General features: G+C 34.1%; 1 protein-coding gene across 1 annotated transcript; it reads left to right on the forward strand.

Moving 5' to 3' along the window:
• Positions 1 to 937: 937 nt before the first annotated feature.
• LOC149771388 (uncharacterized) lies at positions 938 to 8,818 on the forward strand. Its single transcript, XM_089948513.1, has 6 exons — positions 938 to 1,094; positions 1,697 to 1,834; positions 3,227 to 3,349; positions 3,721 to 3,837; positions 6,477 to 6,618; positions 7,860 to 8,818. The coding sequence occupies exons 1-6, from the start codon at positions 1,023 to 1,025 to the stop codon at positions 7,979 to 7,981; spliced, it is 714 nt and encodes a 237-aa protein (XP_089804639.1). The 5' UTR covers positions 938 to 1,022; the 3' UTR covers positions 7,982 to 8,818.
• Positions 8,819 to 15,000: the final 6,182 nt, after the last annotated feature.

Here is a 15,000-nt window from a genome sequence, read left to right on the forward strand (position 1 = left end):
AGACAGAGAGAGAGAGAGAGACAGACATACAGAGAGAGACAGAGTGAGAGAGACGGAGAGATAAAAAGAGAGAGACGGGGCGGGGGGAATACAAATTGAAACTGGAAACAGTGTATTTTTCAAAGCAGTAACCTAGAAATCTTATGTATAATAATTACACGCTTGTAAGCATTACACGACTTCGTCACAGCAGGAAAAACAATTGGAATAATTTACGAGGTTTCCTTTTCCAAAACGATTATTTTATTTATGGCATCTATTCTATTCAAACTGCACTTTAGAAATAAATAGATGGTATTTCATTATCTTACGCTACTACGGGATGTATTTTGTTGAGTGGTACCTAAACACAAAACGTAATATTCTGACATTCTGAGAGAGGGAGATAGAGAGAGAAAATAAAAGAGAGAGAGTGAGAGATTAAAATTGAACGCTTGAAATAGTGCAATCATGAATTCAGTAACCTAGTAATCTCAACTATCGATAATAATTTTATTACTTGTTTTTAAGCATGACATGACTTTGTCGCAGCAGGGAAACAATAGGAATAATTTACGAGGTTTCATTTTCCGAAAAGATTGAATGAGCTTTAATACACCAAAAAGCTCTGCGATTTAAGAAAAGAAGTAGAGAAGAAAACGGTGAGAATGAGGGAGAGAACGAAGATTTTGTAGATCTAGTGCTGTCATGTATGTACGACACTGGTGTTTACTGTAATAAGTTTTTAAGTTCAGCTTAGATGAACATGTTTACGATGCTTCTTGTCGTGTCTGGGACAAACACAATATATAAATAAAAAAATAAATTGCACCTACCCGATTTCTTTTTAATATGCGTTGTTTACGTTTGCTACGTTATCCAATCAGTCAGCTCTTACCACTCCCTAGTCGAGAAGACCAATGCGAATTATCCTTTTTTTATTTAAGAATTATATCACGTAGCTCTTTCTGGGTATAAATAAGAGCGTTCTGGTCCCACATTCACCAAAAAGGAATCCTGACTTTGCTGACTTTGCTGTCATCATGAAACCTATGGCAACCGAAACCAAAGCAGACCTAAGCACAATCACTGTGCAGGCAGCTATGGAACCTAAGGTAAGATTGGAAATTTGTTTTAATCCTAGTAGCTATATGCCTCTCTAAATATAATTCAATTCTGTGAAATTGGAAATTGTTTAGTGGTTTTTATTTGCAGACCATTAATGAAGATTTTACTGCATTTGCTTTGGTTAGTAATAAGTATAACTTGAACGACATCTTCAGCCACAATGTTGTATATGCAACCTCTGGTAGTCTACATGCATTATTGCTATGTTTCTCAAAGCTCTATCTTATACGACAATTTGCTTCTTCGTTGCCTTTTACCTCGGCACAGTATAGTCATATTGAAACCTGTACAGCACTTAGTCACGTTTTGGGTACCAACATTATGCTGTTTGTGAAGTGTCGCCACCTGCGTCATAGATACTGGTTGAGTGTATGTCTCGGACATGGGACCTTATGGGCTCGTATTTCTACAACACGTTTTAAGGAAAAATATTAAAGAACACTGCTTCAAGATCAGTAACAATAAAACCATTCTTTGATTATCTGACACAGTTTATTACTTTGCTAGAATTTATTCTGATGTGTATTATTGGGTTTTTGTTTATATTGGTACTCGATAAACTTCATACCATCATCTCCTTTTTCTACAGAGACCGGAAGAGTTGAAAGAAAAGAGAAAGAGGCTTAGAATAATAGCCATATCTGTTGTTGTCCTTGTTGTCATCGTGATCGCTGCGATCATCACTGCTGTGTGTGTTGCAGGAAAGCAGGCAGAAGACAATATCAAGGTATAAATGGCAAAATAGTCTAAATGAAGAAAGAAATATATATATATATATATATATATATATATAGAGAGAGAGAGAGAGAGAGAGAGAGAGAGAGAGAGAGAGAGAGTTTTTTTTCACATAGTGGATACACCTTGCCTATGGTGTGTGTAGTTTAATATTTTTGATATTATCACATATCTACATATCACTTTATATGATGTTGCTTGGTCCAAATCAGCCCAAGAAAATATTGTACAGTATTCTTTTTACTGACAGGCTGGTATCCAGGGAAAACTTCTTTTTACTACGCCTTATGAAACGTTTTGTTTTGAATGAACATTTTGGCGGCCATCCAACGCAAAACGAAATGGATTTGCGTGTTTTGTAAAGTCTATTGTTCCAAATCAATTACAGTAAATTACGTCTGCGTCCAGAAATTCTATTTCACATGAATATGCAACAACGTAATGTTTAGTTCTAAAAGTGACATTGTAGCGTAAACATGTACTCTACACCTAACGTGTACCGTATCAAACAATGTGGCTACACATAGCATTGATCATTCTGTCTTAAAAAAACGATTTTGTCGTTTTAAAATGTTCTGTTTATTTGGGTAGAAGCTATTTCTTTGATTTATAGTTTGTAGATAGAGCTATCCACTTCTACTACTTCAACTTTGTTTGGGACTATATTTTATGCAGAATAAATGAAAGGTTCACCATCAGTCAGAATAAACAAAATTATTAATTACTCTTTCTATCTGAAATAAAAACTACGATAAAGAGAATCTCAAATGGGTAATGATTTAATATTAAATTATGAAACTTATTGAATAATGTCCAGCTTTAATTCAACTCGTTTCATAATGTCAATATTAAATCATTAGTCATTTGAGATCCTCTATATATATGCTCATGGAGCTGTTGCTGAGTCATTAGTAACATTTAACGTGTTCCTTCTTCAGGTAATATTTAGTACTATACAAAAGGTATACACAGAGTGTATGTAATTCTCACAAAGGTTCATTTATGCATGTCCATTGTTGTAATTTCCATCCCATTTATATTAAAATAGCTTTTAACACAGATTCGACAACAGTAGTGAATTCATTAAATTTTGACTGATGAAACATTAGCTTTTTGTTGCTGTGCCTGCTGGTTTTTTAATGCAACATTTTGTTTCAACGAAGCGAGAGATTTAGGCCTGTAAATCCGTTTGAACAGCTATTATATAATTCAACCAATTGAATACTATAGGATCCGCTACTATTATTACTTATACCATTTCAGCTAATTCTACAATATATGCTTTTGTGAATAATCCAATTATATATCGTACAAATATGGACAACTTCCCCTGAAATATAAGCACAATTTGTTATATATTACTTGTCTAATTGTTTGTTTGTAGACTGCGTGGCTTCCCTACAAGGACGAATCCGGAAAGTCGAGTACACAGAAGGTTACTGTCACCTCGAACGAGGAGAAATTTGAAATTGCAGGAACTGGAACAGCCGTTTTCGATTTCGATAAGGTATCTACATGACATGTACTTTTGTAAGTTTCCAGCAATAAATAACATTACCTTAGATAGTTTAGACTTTCATATTTCAAGACCTTATGAAAAAAACTGTGATCAGTTAATGTTATATTTCCAATTTAAGTACCGAATGCATAATGATAACTACTTCTCTCTTGACCTCGGTCTCTTTCTCTATTCGCTCTATCTCTCTCTCTCTCTCTCTCTCTCTCTCATTTCGTTCTAAGAAGCGGATAAATCGCTTACTTCTAAAAATAAATATCAATCCTCTTCTTATTATTAATCACTTTTTCATTTTCTTCGTTATCGTCTTCAGATATGACTATCGCCTATATTTTGTTAAATTATATTCTTCCAATTTTCAGAGTCTGTTCGTTTATAGACCAGAACACATCTCCAAACCGAACTGTTATTTGACTGCCGTCAACACGTCGTCTTTACTTTCCCCAGACAAGATGAAAGGTTTAATTGGAGAAAAAATGGTGAGTTTATTTCTGTCATGTGCAGAATCAGTACAGCTTCCTGTACAGGCCGTTGAATGATGCTTTTAAGCGTTAACCCTTACAACTGTAGCTTTACATTTGTTTTATGATGTTATTGTCCCTCTTAATTAAAAGTTTTTCTTTTTTCTTGCCATTACTTTCATTTAATGTTTGAAACACCGACTGCATCGATCATTCCATATCAGTCACCTCACCATGAGAAAATTTTGCATGTATAATGATATAAGTACCTAGAATTGCCACGTTAAAAAAATAAAATTTCGGTATAACAACTCTTATTTTGCAATTTAAAATCGAAGTAACCGATTTAGAACATTAAACCTTTGTATACGTATAACGAGAATGCATGAAATGAATTAATTCAAAACCATTCAATAAAAATGCAAATGTTTTCGCAATCGATCCTTTAAACTTCCAATATGTCCTCTTTTGATTCTATAAACTTCATCTTATGAACTTTAATATAATTTACTAGATACTCAAATGGAAATTAAAAAAGTCTCCAAACGTTATGAGATTATGAGTAAAATACAGTGTGTGGCTGAGTTAGCGTATTCAATTAGTGGCTGGAATATAAACAGTTTCGGTAGCTAGCATGCGGTATGAACTATATTCTATATTTGAAATTGGTTTGGTATAATAAATTGAAACTTGCTATCTGAACGCATCAAATTAAGTGCAAAGGAAACACTTATGGGTTAAACCTTTTTCTGCACATAACATTATTCTACAACGAAATAACAAGGTAAGAAAACTTACTCGTCCTAGTCAGCATGTATGTTGCTTCCCATTCAATCTTCCAGTCGTGTTATAGGGGTATATCCATCACTTGTATGGTGCATCTCGGGACTCAACATATTTGTTTTATACACATTTTTGCTCCGTTAAATTTACGTTGTCATAATCGTTCAGATTTCTACGAAATGAACATCCTGATATTGCACGCACGTGCACTACACGTGTGAATACAAATATTATAGTGTACTAGGAACAACTTTGTATAAAAAGCCATGTACAGTCATTTAGTATACTTTAGGTTTCAGTTTATTAGACTTTTGTGTGGATGAACTAAATAGCTGTTTCGTCCATTTAACAGTAGAGACGATGAGGTGAACAATGTGGTCGAGTTTATTGAATCACAAAATAAACTTTCAAACAAGCTAATGAACGAACGTCCGCAATTCGCATTGTCTACATCAAACGTGAGAGAATCAGTATTGAAAATACCAATCTGATCATTTAAACAGTTATTTTAGGAGTAATGCTTGTACCTTTTAGTTAATGGAATGGTTCAGGCTATGACCAGTTGGTATATAAAAATAGCATCGAAAATGATAATGTGGGCAAGGGCTATCAAAAATGTATGTATGTAAGTATGTATTATATATATATATATATATATATATATATATATATATATATATATATCAGATACATACCATTTTATCAGTACTAAATTAGAGGGAACAAACGCAAGTGAATGTTTTTTAAAAACAAAATTAAGGGTTTCAGAGCCGCACACTAGCTACTTTGCAATTTAGCAGATGATAACAAGTAGGAGAGCATACCAGTGACAAGAAATAAACATGTCTTCTTTAGCTTTTAATAAAAATTGCAAAAATATACTTATATTTTTTTACCTTAAATTTACAAAAAGCTACATTTTTGTTCTGTAAATCAGAACTACATGAGCTTGATTACTCATTTCGAATTGTACTGTACTTTCGACTACATTCCAAGTGCTACGACATCTTCCTTACTGCATTCAACAGGAAATGAACATTATATTCCATATCATCTTTTTGATAATTACAATTGAAAAAGTTCACATTTTACCCCAACGTATGACTCCAAACACTCAACGACAGAACAGAAACACACACGCAGATGAGTAAAGACGCCTCCATCTCTGCACAGATCAGATGTACTTCATGTGAAATTGACACAGATAAATCCAGTTAATAATCACGAAATTTAGTCCAATCGACAAAAATACCAAAACTCCATTCATTCTAGACCAAATGAAAAAGGTTTTGCAATGCGCATTCATTCGCAATATGACTCACAATTTCACTTCTATGCAGACCAAAACGACAATTCCTTATAAAAGTGAAGTTGAACGCGCGACTAAATTCAAATTGCGCTAGGCGGAGTTATCTGCGCATTAATATTGTTGTTGTGTAATGATGAATCTGCGCTTGTCTATTTATTTTTGGAATACAACATAAATCGAATTACTTTCTTTCTTTCAGTGTATTTTTGTTTATATAATAAATCCTTTGGTAGAATAAGAAAACGTGTATATAATTGAAAGGTTACGGCATTTGTATGGGAAAATATGAAGTCGTTTTCTTGGATGGATACTGTACTTCTTAAAAAAGCTCGTTCATTTTTTCAAATACAAATGCATCAACATAGAAATATTCCATATACTGCTTTCCCAAACATCTGACATGTGCCAGCACGTTGTAATGGCTATATACTGAAGACTACTTAATATTAAACTATTGTTTCTAACCGCAATATCATTATTCATGTATGTATTAAGATATATCTATCAATCTAAGTGCTTACGCGCCTAAATACTTACCTGCGTTTTGTTTACTTTATAACTATAGTCAGCCGACGTGCCCTCAAAGCCATTAGAGAATATCTATTTCATGAGTACAGATGTTGTTGTGCCGAATAAAGACTTTCTCTCTCCGATGTCAAAAGAGCTATGTAAGGACACTGAAGTAATTTGGGTGGTGCCCAAGCCAGGTGATAACATACATACATACATACATACAGACATACTGCACACATACACACATTCATATCAGTTTATGTAACATGTTTTGCATACGATGATATGATTAAGTAATTCATTACTGTTTACCTTGGCAACAAACACCTTCCACCCCATTTCATCCTAATATACAGTTTCCTACGACAGACTTATGGTAATTGTCAGCGCTTTCATTTGTCAGACTAATGTCCATTTTCAGTTCTAAACATATTAATAGACACTTCCTTTGAGCATTATCTTTGAAATATTTAGCCGTGAAGCAAATTGTTTCATGGGGGAAACTAGGTTAAAAACCATTGACTGATTTATTTAAGCTGTTAATACTAGGTCAAGTCCCTGATAGGCTGATGGGTAACAGGGACGATTTGAAAAATGGAACTAAACGTGTTGAAACTCCCATGAAAGTAGTGCTAGCATCACTATTTTGATTTTTATGTGTATGCAACATAAATAACATTACATGTACAATATATAAAGATATTGCATGTGAATTCCAACAGCTAGATTCATTTCTTGTCACTTAATATCGTTGATTATTTTCAGTATTCAAGACTAGTTTAACAAATATTAAAAATTCTCTTCATTATCGATAATAAAAAAAATTAAATATATCCTATCGCCCTATTCTAATTTTAATTTTGAAATGTATTTGCGTTGTCTCCTACTAATCAAGATACAATTTATATACCATAATGTTTATGGCCAATTTATATACCATAATGTTTATGGCCAATTTATATACCATAATGTTTATGGCCATTTTATATACCATAATGTTTATGGCCAATTGAACAGTTCAATCATATCGTCTGGTCACATGCTTTCTCTTATTCGTAGTTAAACACTTTAAAAACTGTAGTTACTGTCATTTTGATCTGTGTTAAATAATTTGCTTTATGTTCTTGTTTTATAAATGAGTTTTTACGTGTATCTCTCAGAATATCCGTTCCATTATAGACCTTATCTCCTCACTGCATAAAACGAACACTCCAAACAGGAAACGTCGAGAAGGAAATGTTTTCTTTATTTGAACCGAACAGAATAGCAATATATTAACATTTTCTGTAGATTTAAGTTTATATTTTCTGTCTTATAATAGCACTGTAGTTTTTCACCATTTAATTACCTATGTAATTGTTAGTGCGTCATGGTTACAGAAGTTCTTCATGAAAAGCCTCTATATTTAATGTGTCCAAAATTTCCTCTTTTCCAGACTGCGTCGACGATAAGTCAATGACCCGAAGAAAGAGGGCCTGCTACTACGACTATTATTGTTATTACTATGAGTACTTTGGTTACTGGTATTATGACTGCTATTGGTTCCTATACTGCTAGTGACGTGTTCGACAATAAAAAGTTGATATGGAAAGAACTATTGGCATGCCTTTTCCCATATGTAACAACACAATCTATATTGTATTGACGCAATCAAGGTTATTGCTGAGGAAGCCTGGCATTTGTCAAATGCTATTTGTCAAATGCTAGTAACAGCTGTGTGAAGTGTTCCGCCGAGAAATGCTTGGAAACAATTTTATATATTCAGCTTACCTGACCAATTTCTTGCAAGTTAATATCCCACTTAGCTGCATTTCATGGAAATATAGAACTCGGTCAAAACAGCACGTTTTGTCATTTCATTCAGGACTGTACATTAAATTACTTAATATTTTATTGTATGTAAATGTATTATATCTTATAAATGTAATATATATATATTAATTTGCTTCCCACTATTTTGTTCTGTCATTTAGATAAATTTGATGAGGAAAACATTTAATTTGTATTCCTTTTCCAAACAAAATTCGCCAAAGCTTGAAAGAACACTTATATTTTTATTCATAACCAGCATTTGAACATGTACCTGTTTGACTCTGCAGCAATTAATAATCTTTTACAATTCACATTGGTCGTTGAAATATTTGTAAACAGGTACAATTTTCTAAGTAAAATGTAAAAGGAAAGTGTGTTACAAGTGATTATGATTCAAATGAAAAACACAGGAAAAATATATTTTTTGTCAACGTTACAAATATATCAAAATATTATCTGCAGATCTAAACAAATATATGTTGTATTTATGTACAATTTTGAAAACAGCTAACAATGTATATTGTTGCACCAATTGATATTTAGTCTTGATGATTGTGTACAATTAAAAGCACCTCGAAAATATGTTTCTCTCTATTTTAGCCCCCCTCTTTCTATATATATATATATATATATATATATATATATATATATATATATATATATATATATATATATATTGGAATAGACCTCTCGACAAAACAACCAATTCGTGTGTCCGGTTCCGTCAAACTTTCTACCCTTTATGCCCAAAACCTACGCAGATCATAAGTTAGCATAGACAACTTATTAAATCGTCAGAACGTATGAAGGGTATGTTAGAATTTTCTTTGTTGTTATCATTATTATTATTAGAAACATTGTCTATATATGTATGTATGTATGTATGTATGTATGTATGTATGTATGTATGTGTTTATGTATGTATGTATGTATGTATGGATGGATGGATGGATGGATGGATGGATGGATGGACGATTAGATGGATGGATGATTGGATGGATGGATGGATGGATGGATAGGTGGATTGATGGATGGTCGGATGGATGGATGGATGGTTGGATAGGTGGATGGATGGATGGTTGGATAGGTGGATGGATAGATGGTTGGATGGATGGATGGATAGGATAAGGTGATGCTTGTACTCATTTATCGGAAGGAAACAATATCGTCAATTAGTTAGAGCTATAGGACCTTTTAACAATACGTTTGATAACGAGCCTTTCACGCTTTCTATGCGTAACAGATTTGATTCTCTCTCTCTCTCTCTCTCTCTCTCTCTCTCTCGTAAACGTGTTGCCATAATGTAATTAATGGAAAACGCTTCAATACAATAAAATGAAACTGATCCATAGCAAACACATATCTCAAATTTCCAACGCTGGGTAATAATTTTTATTTCGATGTCAGTTTTGGACAGCGCAGAAAACTTTGTCGTTAAAACCTTTTGTCATCATGGCTTTGCCGGAAATACCTTTACTGCGCGTGGTTGCAGGACGTTGGAGTCTTTTCCGATGCCGAGTAATGCTGGAAGTTACGTTCCATCGATTCCTGCTAAAAAGAGAGCGATAAATCCTCCTTATTTGGACAACTGCGACGCTGCCAACTTCATAACGATCCCTCGACGTGCAGCAATGTGCTTGGCAACTGAGGAGACCTGGTGATTTGTTAGCACGAGTCTATCATTAAGCCTGGTCGATATGGGTCTTTTGTGTGTGGCTGCCACAGTAATAATTTTCTTCTGCTGTGGTGACGGTGCTAAATCTACTGGCACATACGAGATCCTGTTATATATGAAATTATATTATTTTTGGTGTTTTCTTTGACTGGTTTATTTTGAAAACCAATGGCTGATGTCACGATAGCACGTTTCTGGAGGACGTTTCTGCTACGTGCAACACCATTTCCAGTCACCGCGTTATGCGATGCTCAACTGATGGCCCATAAGCAAGAACCGATGCAAATATGTTTGGCTCCATCGTCTTCAAGAATGCAATTATAGCGTGACAATTGAAAACACAAGGAGTGGTTTCATAACCACCATTTTTCCTTTTTGAATTGTCGATTGTTTACTTTTGTTTTTTAGGCATTTATATACAGTGATGTTCATTTTTTCATTCAGCACGTTTAGCGGCACGACTCGGTCTGCATTCACCAGCGCATAACAGACGTAATTACCGACTGGCGTGGTAATGGTCCAGCGGATTTCGATGTCAGCTGAGGAACCGTTGAGACGTTTGGAAGGTTTGGAGACATCGAAATGGAAGATGGGATGCAAGTTAACGAAATCTTGCAGCACTACATACCGTTTATTGATACTTCTGCATAGCTTCCATCAGCACCATGTACGCGCGATAATAATTCCTGGTGCCAACAGCGACATTGTACTCGAGTCCTTGCTCTGTATATCGCCTGGAGTTGACGCGAACGTGAATGCAAGACAGATTAAGATGCTCCAATATATGCTAGACTACTTCCTGGTTTGCTCGTTGTGCTGCCAGCTGGAACTCCACAAAGACATGTCTTGAAGTTCACTCCCTTGCTTGGTGGTGACTCCACGAAGTGGTCAACTTAGAAAGTACAAATTGTGCAAGTAAACACCCTGCTGTTCGAATTAAAGTTTCTTGTTGAATCTAGCCAATGTTGGTTGCAGTTGAGCAACCTTTCTACAATTTAATCTTATAAATATTCAATGCAACGTAAAGTTAGTGACTCACCCGGTGTTTTCGTATTAGGTAATATGTCAAATTTCACAACAAAACTGAGTCTTTAAATATACTAAACGGATGTGAAATTCATAATGTCAGCGAATATTTCATTTACATCAAATAACCAATTAAGCACAATGTTTTTTTTTTTCGAGAATTCTGATACTTTAACATTGTTCGTTGATTATTATATCAACCGCTCAGACAACGTTCATGGAGAACGTTTGCCAGAACGAGTTAAAGAACGAGAGAATAAACAAGGAAGGTATCAAATAATCTGCATTTTGTGTCACGTACATCAGTAGACCAAGAGTTTGTGCAATTGAGATTGATACAGTCCTTGGTTTAAACGATGTCAAGTATACCTTGGGGACGATTTAAAAAAACTTTGACATTCATGCGTAAATATCTATACAATATATTAAAAAGGAGATCACGAACATCAATTATGTCGTGGTGATTAGTATGGAGAGAAGCTAGCCTCATTTAAAATCGGTGTACGTATTTAGGCTAAGTTTTAAAGTATAATTGCATTGTAGTTAAAACGTTTTCAGAAGTAAGGTCATGCGAAATATTCAGAGATGGAAAAATATTGAAATTAACAGACAACTCCTTTAAATGTAAGCTTGTATCGATGTTTGTTGCAAAACTGAAATAAAAGCTCTGTTTATTGTTTATTGTGATTTTAAAGGCGTTATAATAACAAATTCAGCATTTAAAATGTGGAACTGGCACTCTGCTATGAGATGGAACTATTTTTCTCACTTTGACCAGAACAGAATAGAAACATATTCACATTTTACTGTAAATTGTTATTCTTTTCTTCTATCTTACATTAGCATTGAAATATTTTGTCATTTAATACCAATCATAGTACATCATAGTTACAGACTTTCTTCATGAAAAGCGTCCATATTTCGTGAGTCAGTTGAGTTTTTTCAGACTGCATCGACGACACGTCAAGGACCCGAAAAAAAGGCCTGCTCCTACTACAGATATTATTGTTATTACTATTGTTACCATAGTTATCGTTATTATAGATGGCATAGATGACTTGTTTGCCCGTGATGTTTGGCTTAATTTAATACCACAATCTTCTTTATATAGAGGCTTGTAAAGATATTAGTAAGTCAGCCTGGAATTTTGGAGAATGCGGAAAACAGTTTTTGATGTGTTCTGCTGAGAAATGCTATGGCAACCTTGAAATCATCAGTTTACCTGCCCTATTTCTTGCAAATTAGGATTCGACTTCGTTGCATTTCATAGATTTATGTATGTTTTGCCATTTCATTCGTGACTGTACATTAAATATTGTGTTATTTTGTTTTATGTAAATGCATTATATCTAATAATAAAAGTAACATATACCTTGCTTTGCGTCTTCCTGTCACGTTCTCACATTGATAGTATTTTTTTCAAGTAAAAGAAAGGGACACTTATATAATTTTATCACTAGTATTCCTAAACAATGGTTGAATATGCACTTGTACGACTCTGCAACAATAGATGATCTTTCTGATCGCATATTAATCCTTGAAATATCTGCATACTGGTCACATTTTGCGAACTAACATATACAAGAAATATATACTTTACATTAGATTATATTTCTGATACAAACTACCGTGTAAAGCTCACTTTTATCAACTGTACAAATAAAATAGCTGACGGCATACATTTTGCTTTTTGTTGTTGATGTTGTTGTGGGGTTTAACGCCATTTTTCAGCACACGATAGGCTATACATGGCGGCCAGTATTAATGGTGGAGGAAGAACCCGGGAAAACCTCGGAAAGAACCACCGACCCACGAGAAGCTACTGGCAAGCTTTCTCACATACCCACATTGGCTGAATCCGAGACTCGAACCGGCGCAGACAGAGGTGAGATGGCAGTGATCCGTAACGGAGAGCGCTTTAGACCACTCAGCCACTAGGGGCCCCCATAAATTTTACACCAAATGATAACAGACATTATGATTGTGTACAGCCATAGGCAACTATAGCATTGCCCCCTTTGTTATGTCTGTTTGTTTCTGCTATATAGCATATCCTTAGAGCAACGCTGTGGAAATATGAAGCTAAGAAACCAGCAGGCGTGTTGTATAACGTTCCGACCCGATGTCCCAAGAAGTCTCTAAGACCTGACAACAGTTATAATATACACGTATACCTGTTTACAAAAAAAATCATAAAACATCATGCCAAAACTACATTGAGATTAGTCATTATTAACATATATGTCATAAAACGATCTAAAAGGATCAAACTGTGAGCAAGTTCGACTAATTGTCTATTTTGGGATATTATGACTTTGCCCGGAACTCTTGGTTTGCTTCTGGTTCTTCCGGTAAATGATTGAACCGCATGGATCATATAGCGCGATGACTACAAAACAACATTCACTTTCTAGTAAACTTAGATATTTAGATAAACATGTGTTCCACATTTGTTCATAACTTATTGATTTATACATGGTACCATGTGGACATTTTTGCAATAATATTACAAGCTGTAAAGATATTATCTAAGTTAGGTGTTGGCTATTGATATTTTAATAAAACTGAAATTCAGAAATATGGGAATCTTCCGTTCCTACACATTGAATTTTGTAATGTTTTATTATTAACAATCCGTCTGTTGTGGACTTAGTTTAGATTACTTTCAAGTGAAGCTGTATTTGACCCGTGGAAACATTTGAACAGATAAGAAACCTGTATCAGGGTATGAATCTAAACATGAATGTTACATTTTTCAACAACATGTTGTTTAGGATTGTTGAATCTTGCAAAACGTATTTGGAAATAGTATACCAGTACGCAAAACCTAATTTCATTTTCCGAACCAGCAAGATATGAATATGTTTCCTCGAAGCGTGAATGCTCGATTATCTTGGAAAAGAAAACAAACCATCATTACGCGTATTTGATCAGAAAGATATATGATTGTTTGCTTTTAAAATTGTACTCTAGAATTGCTTTAAAGAGCATAAATATCTTTGGTTATTCACGAATGCATTATTTATAATAGATGAGTTCTAGGTATCCCGAAACAAAACTACTTTCCGCATTATTTCTGAACATACCTAGATACGTAACAAGCTATATGGAAATAATATTAGGGGACCAACCATTTAATATTCTGGTGCAAGTGTTTTATGCGGATTTTTGATTTTGCCTATTTATGTCTTAAATTTCCGCCGGTCAATAGCTGAAAGACAATAAACTAACAATATGACACCATATTATATCGTTGTTGTTGGTTGAATAAACAAGTAATTATCTTGAGATAATATAAAATTAAATATCCCAGCTAGAAAGAAAATCGCAACTCTCATCCCACCCCTAAAAGTAAATGGTATATAAATGTTCTTATGCATGATAATTATTATCTAAGCTATAATCTAAAATTGTGATTAAAGTGGATGATTAAGCTTACACAATAGCAGATGCATTTTGGAAAGCTTTTTTGCTGACATTATAAAGCTTGCTGATACAAACACGAATTGTTGAGGTGGATGAAATGCAGATCATCTGCTTCACTAACTTTTTAACAGGTTGACTGGAATGCAAACTCACTGATAAGATATTGTGTCAAAGAGGGACAGTTAACACAACACAAAACAGACTAACTAAAACAATTAGCGGACATTTAGTGGACATGACAATTTACGTAAATATCAAGCAGTAAAGAGCTGCTCACCAAAAGGCTTAGGTTCATAATCAGTATATAAATAAATACGTGGACTTACTACACTAATACATGCAAGCAATTTTTTTCTCCAAAAGATTGATATGGCCAGAATATTTTTCCCGGCATGCCATATAGCAACTATAAGTGAATCAAGCACCATTAAAATAATTATGTATATATTATTAAAATTAGCTTGTGACAAATACAACTGATTTATAGAAAGTTAATATTTTAGCATTTATTGTGTACTGAAAAATAAAACGTGCTGTTATATTACTTAATTCGTATCAAGATTACTCGGGAATTTCCGTACATAATATACTGACGGATATTACTGAAGTATTGGTACAGGAAAAGAGTAGGTACCAC

Source organism: Sinohyriopsis cumingii, unplaced genomic scaffold (genome assembly GCF_028554795.1).
Source record: "Sinohyriopsis cumingii isolate HCF-2022 unplaced genomic scaffold, ASM2855479v2 utg001870l, whole genome shotgun sequence".
NCBI lineage: Eukaryota > Metazoa > Mollusca > Bivalvia > Unionida > Unionidae > Sinohyriopsis > Sinohyriopsis cumingii.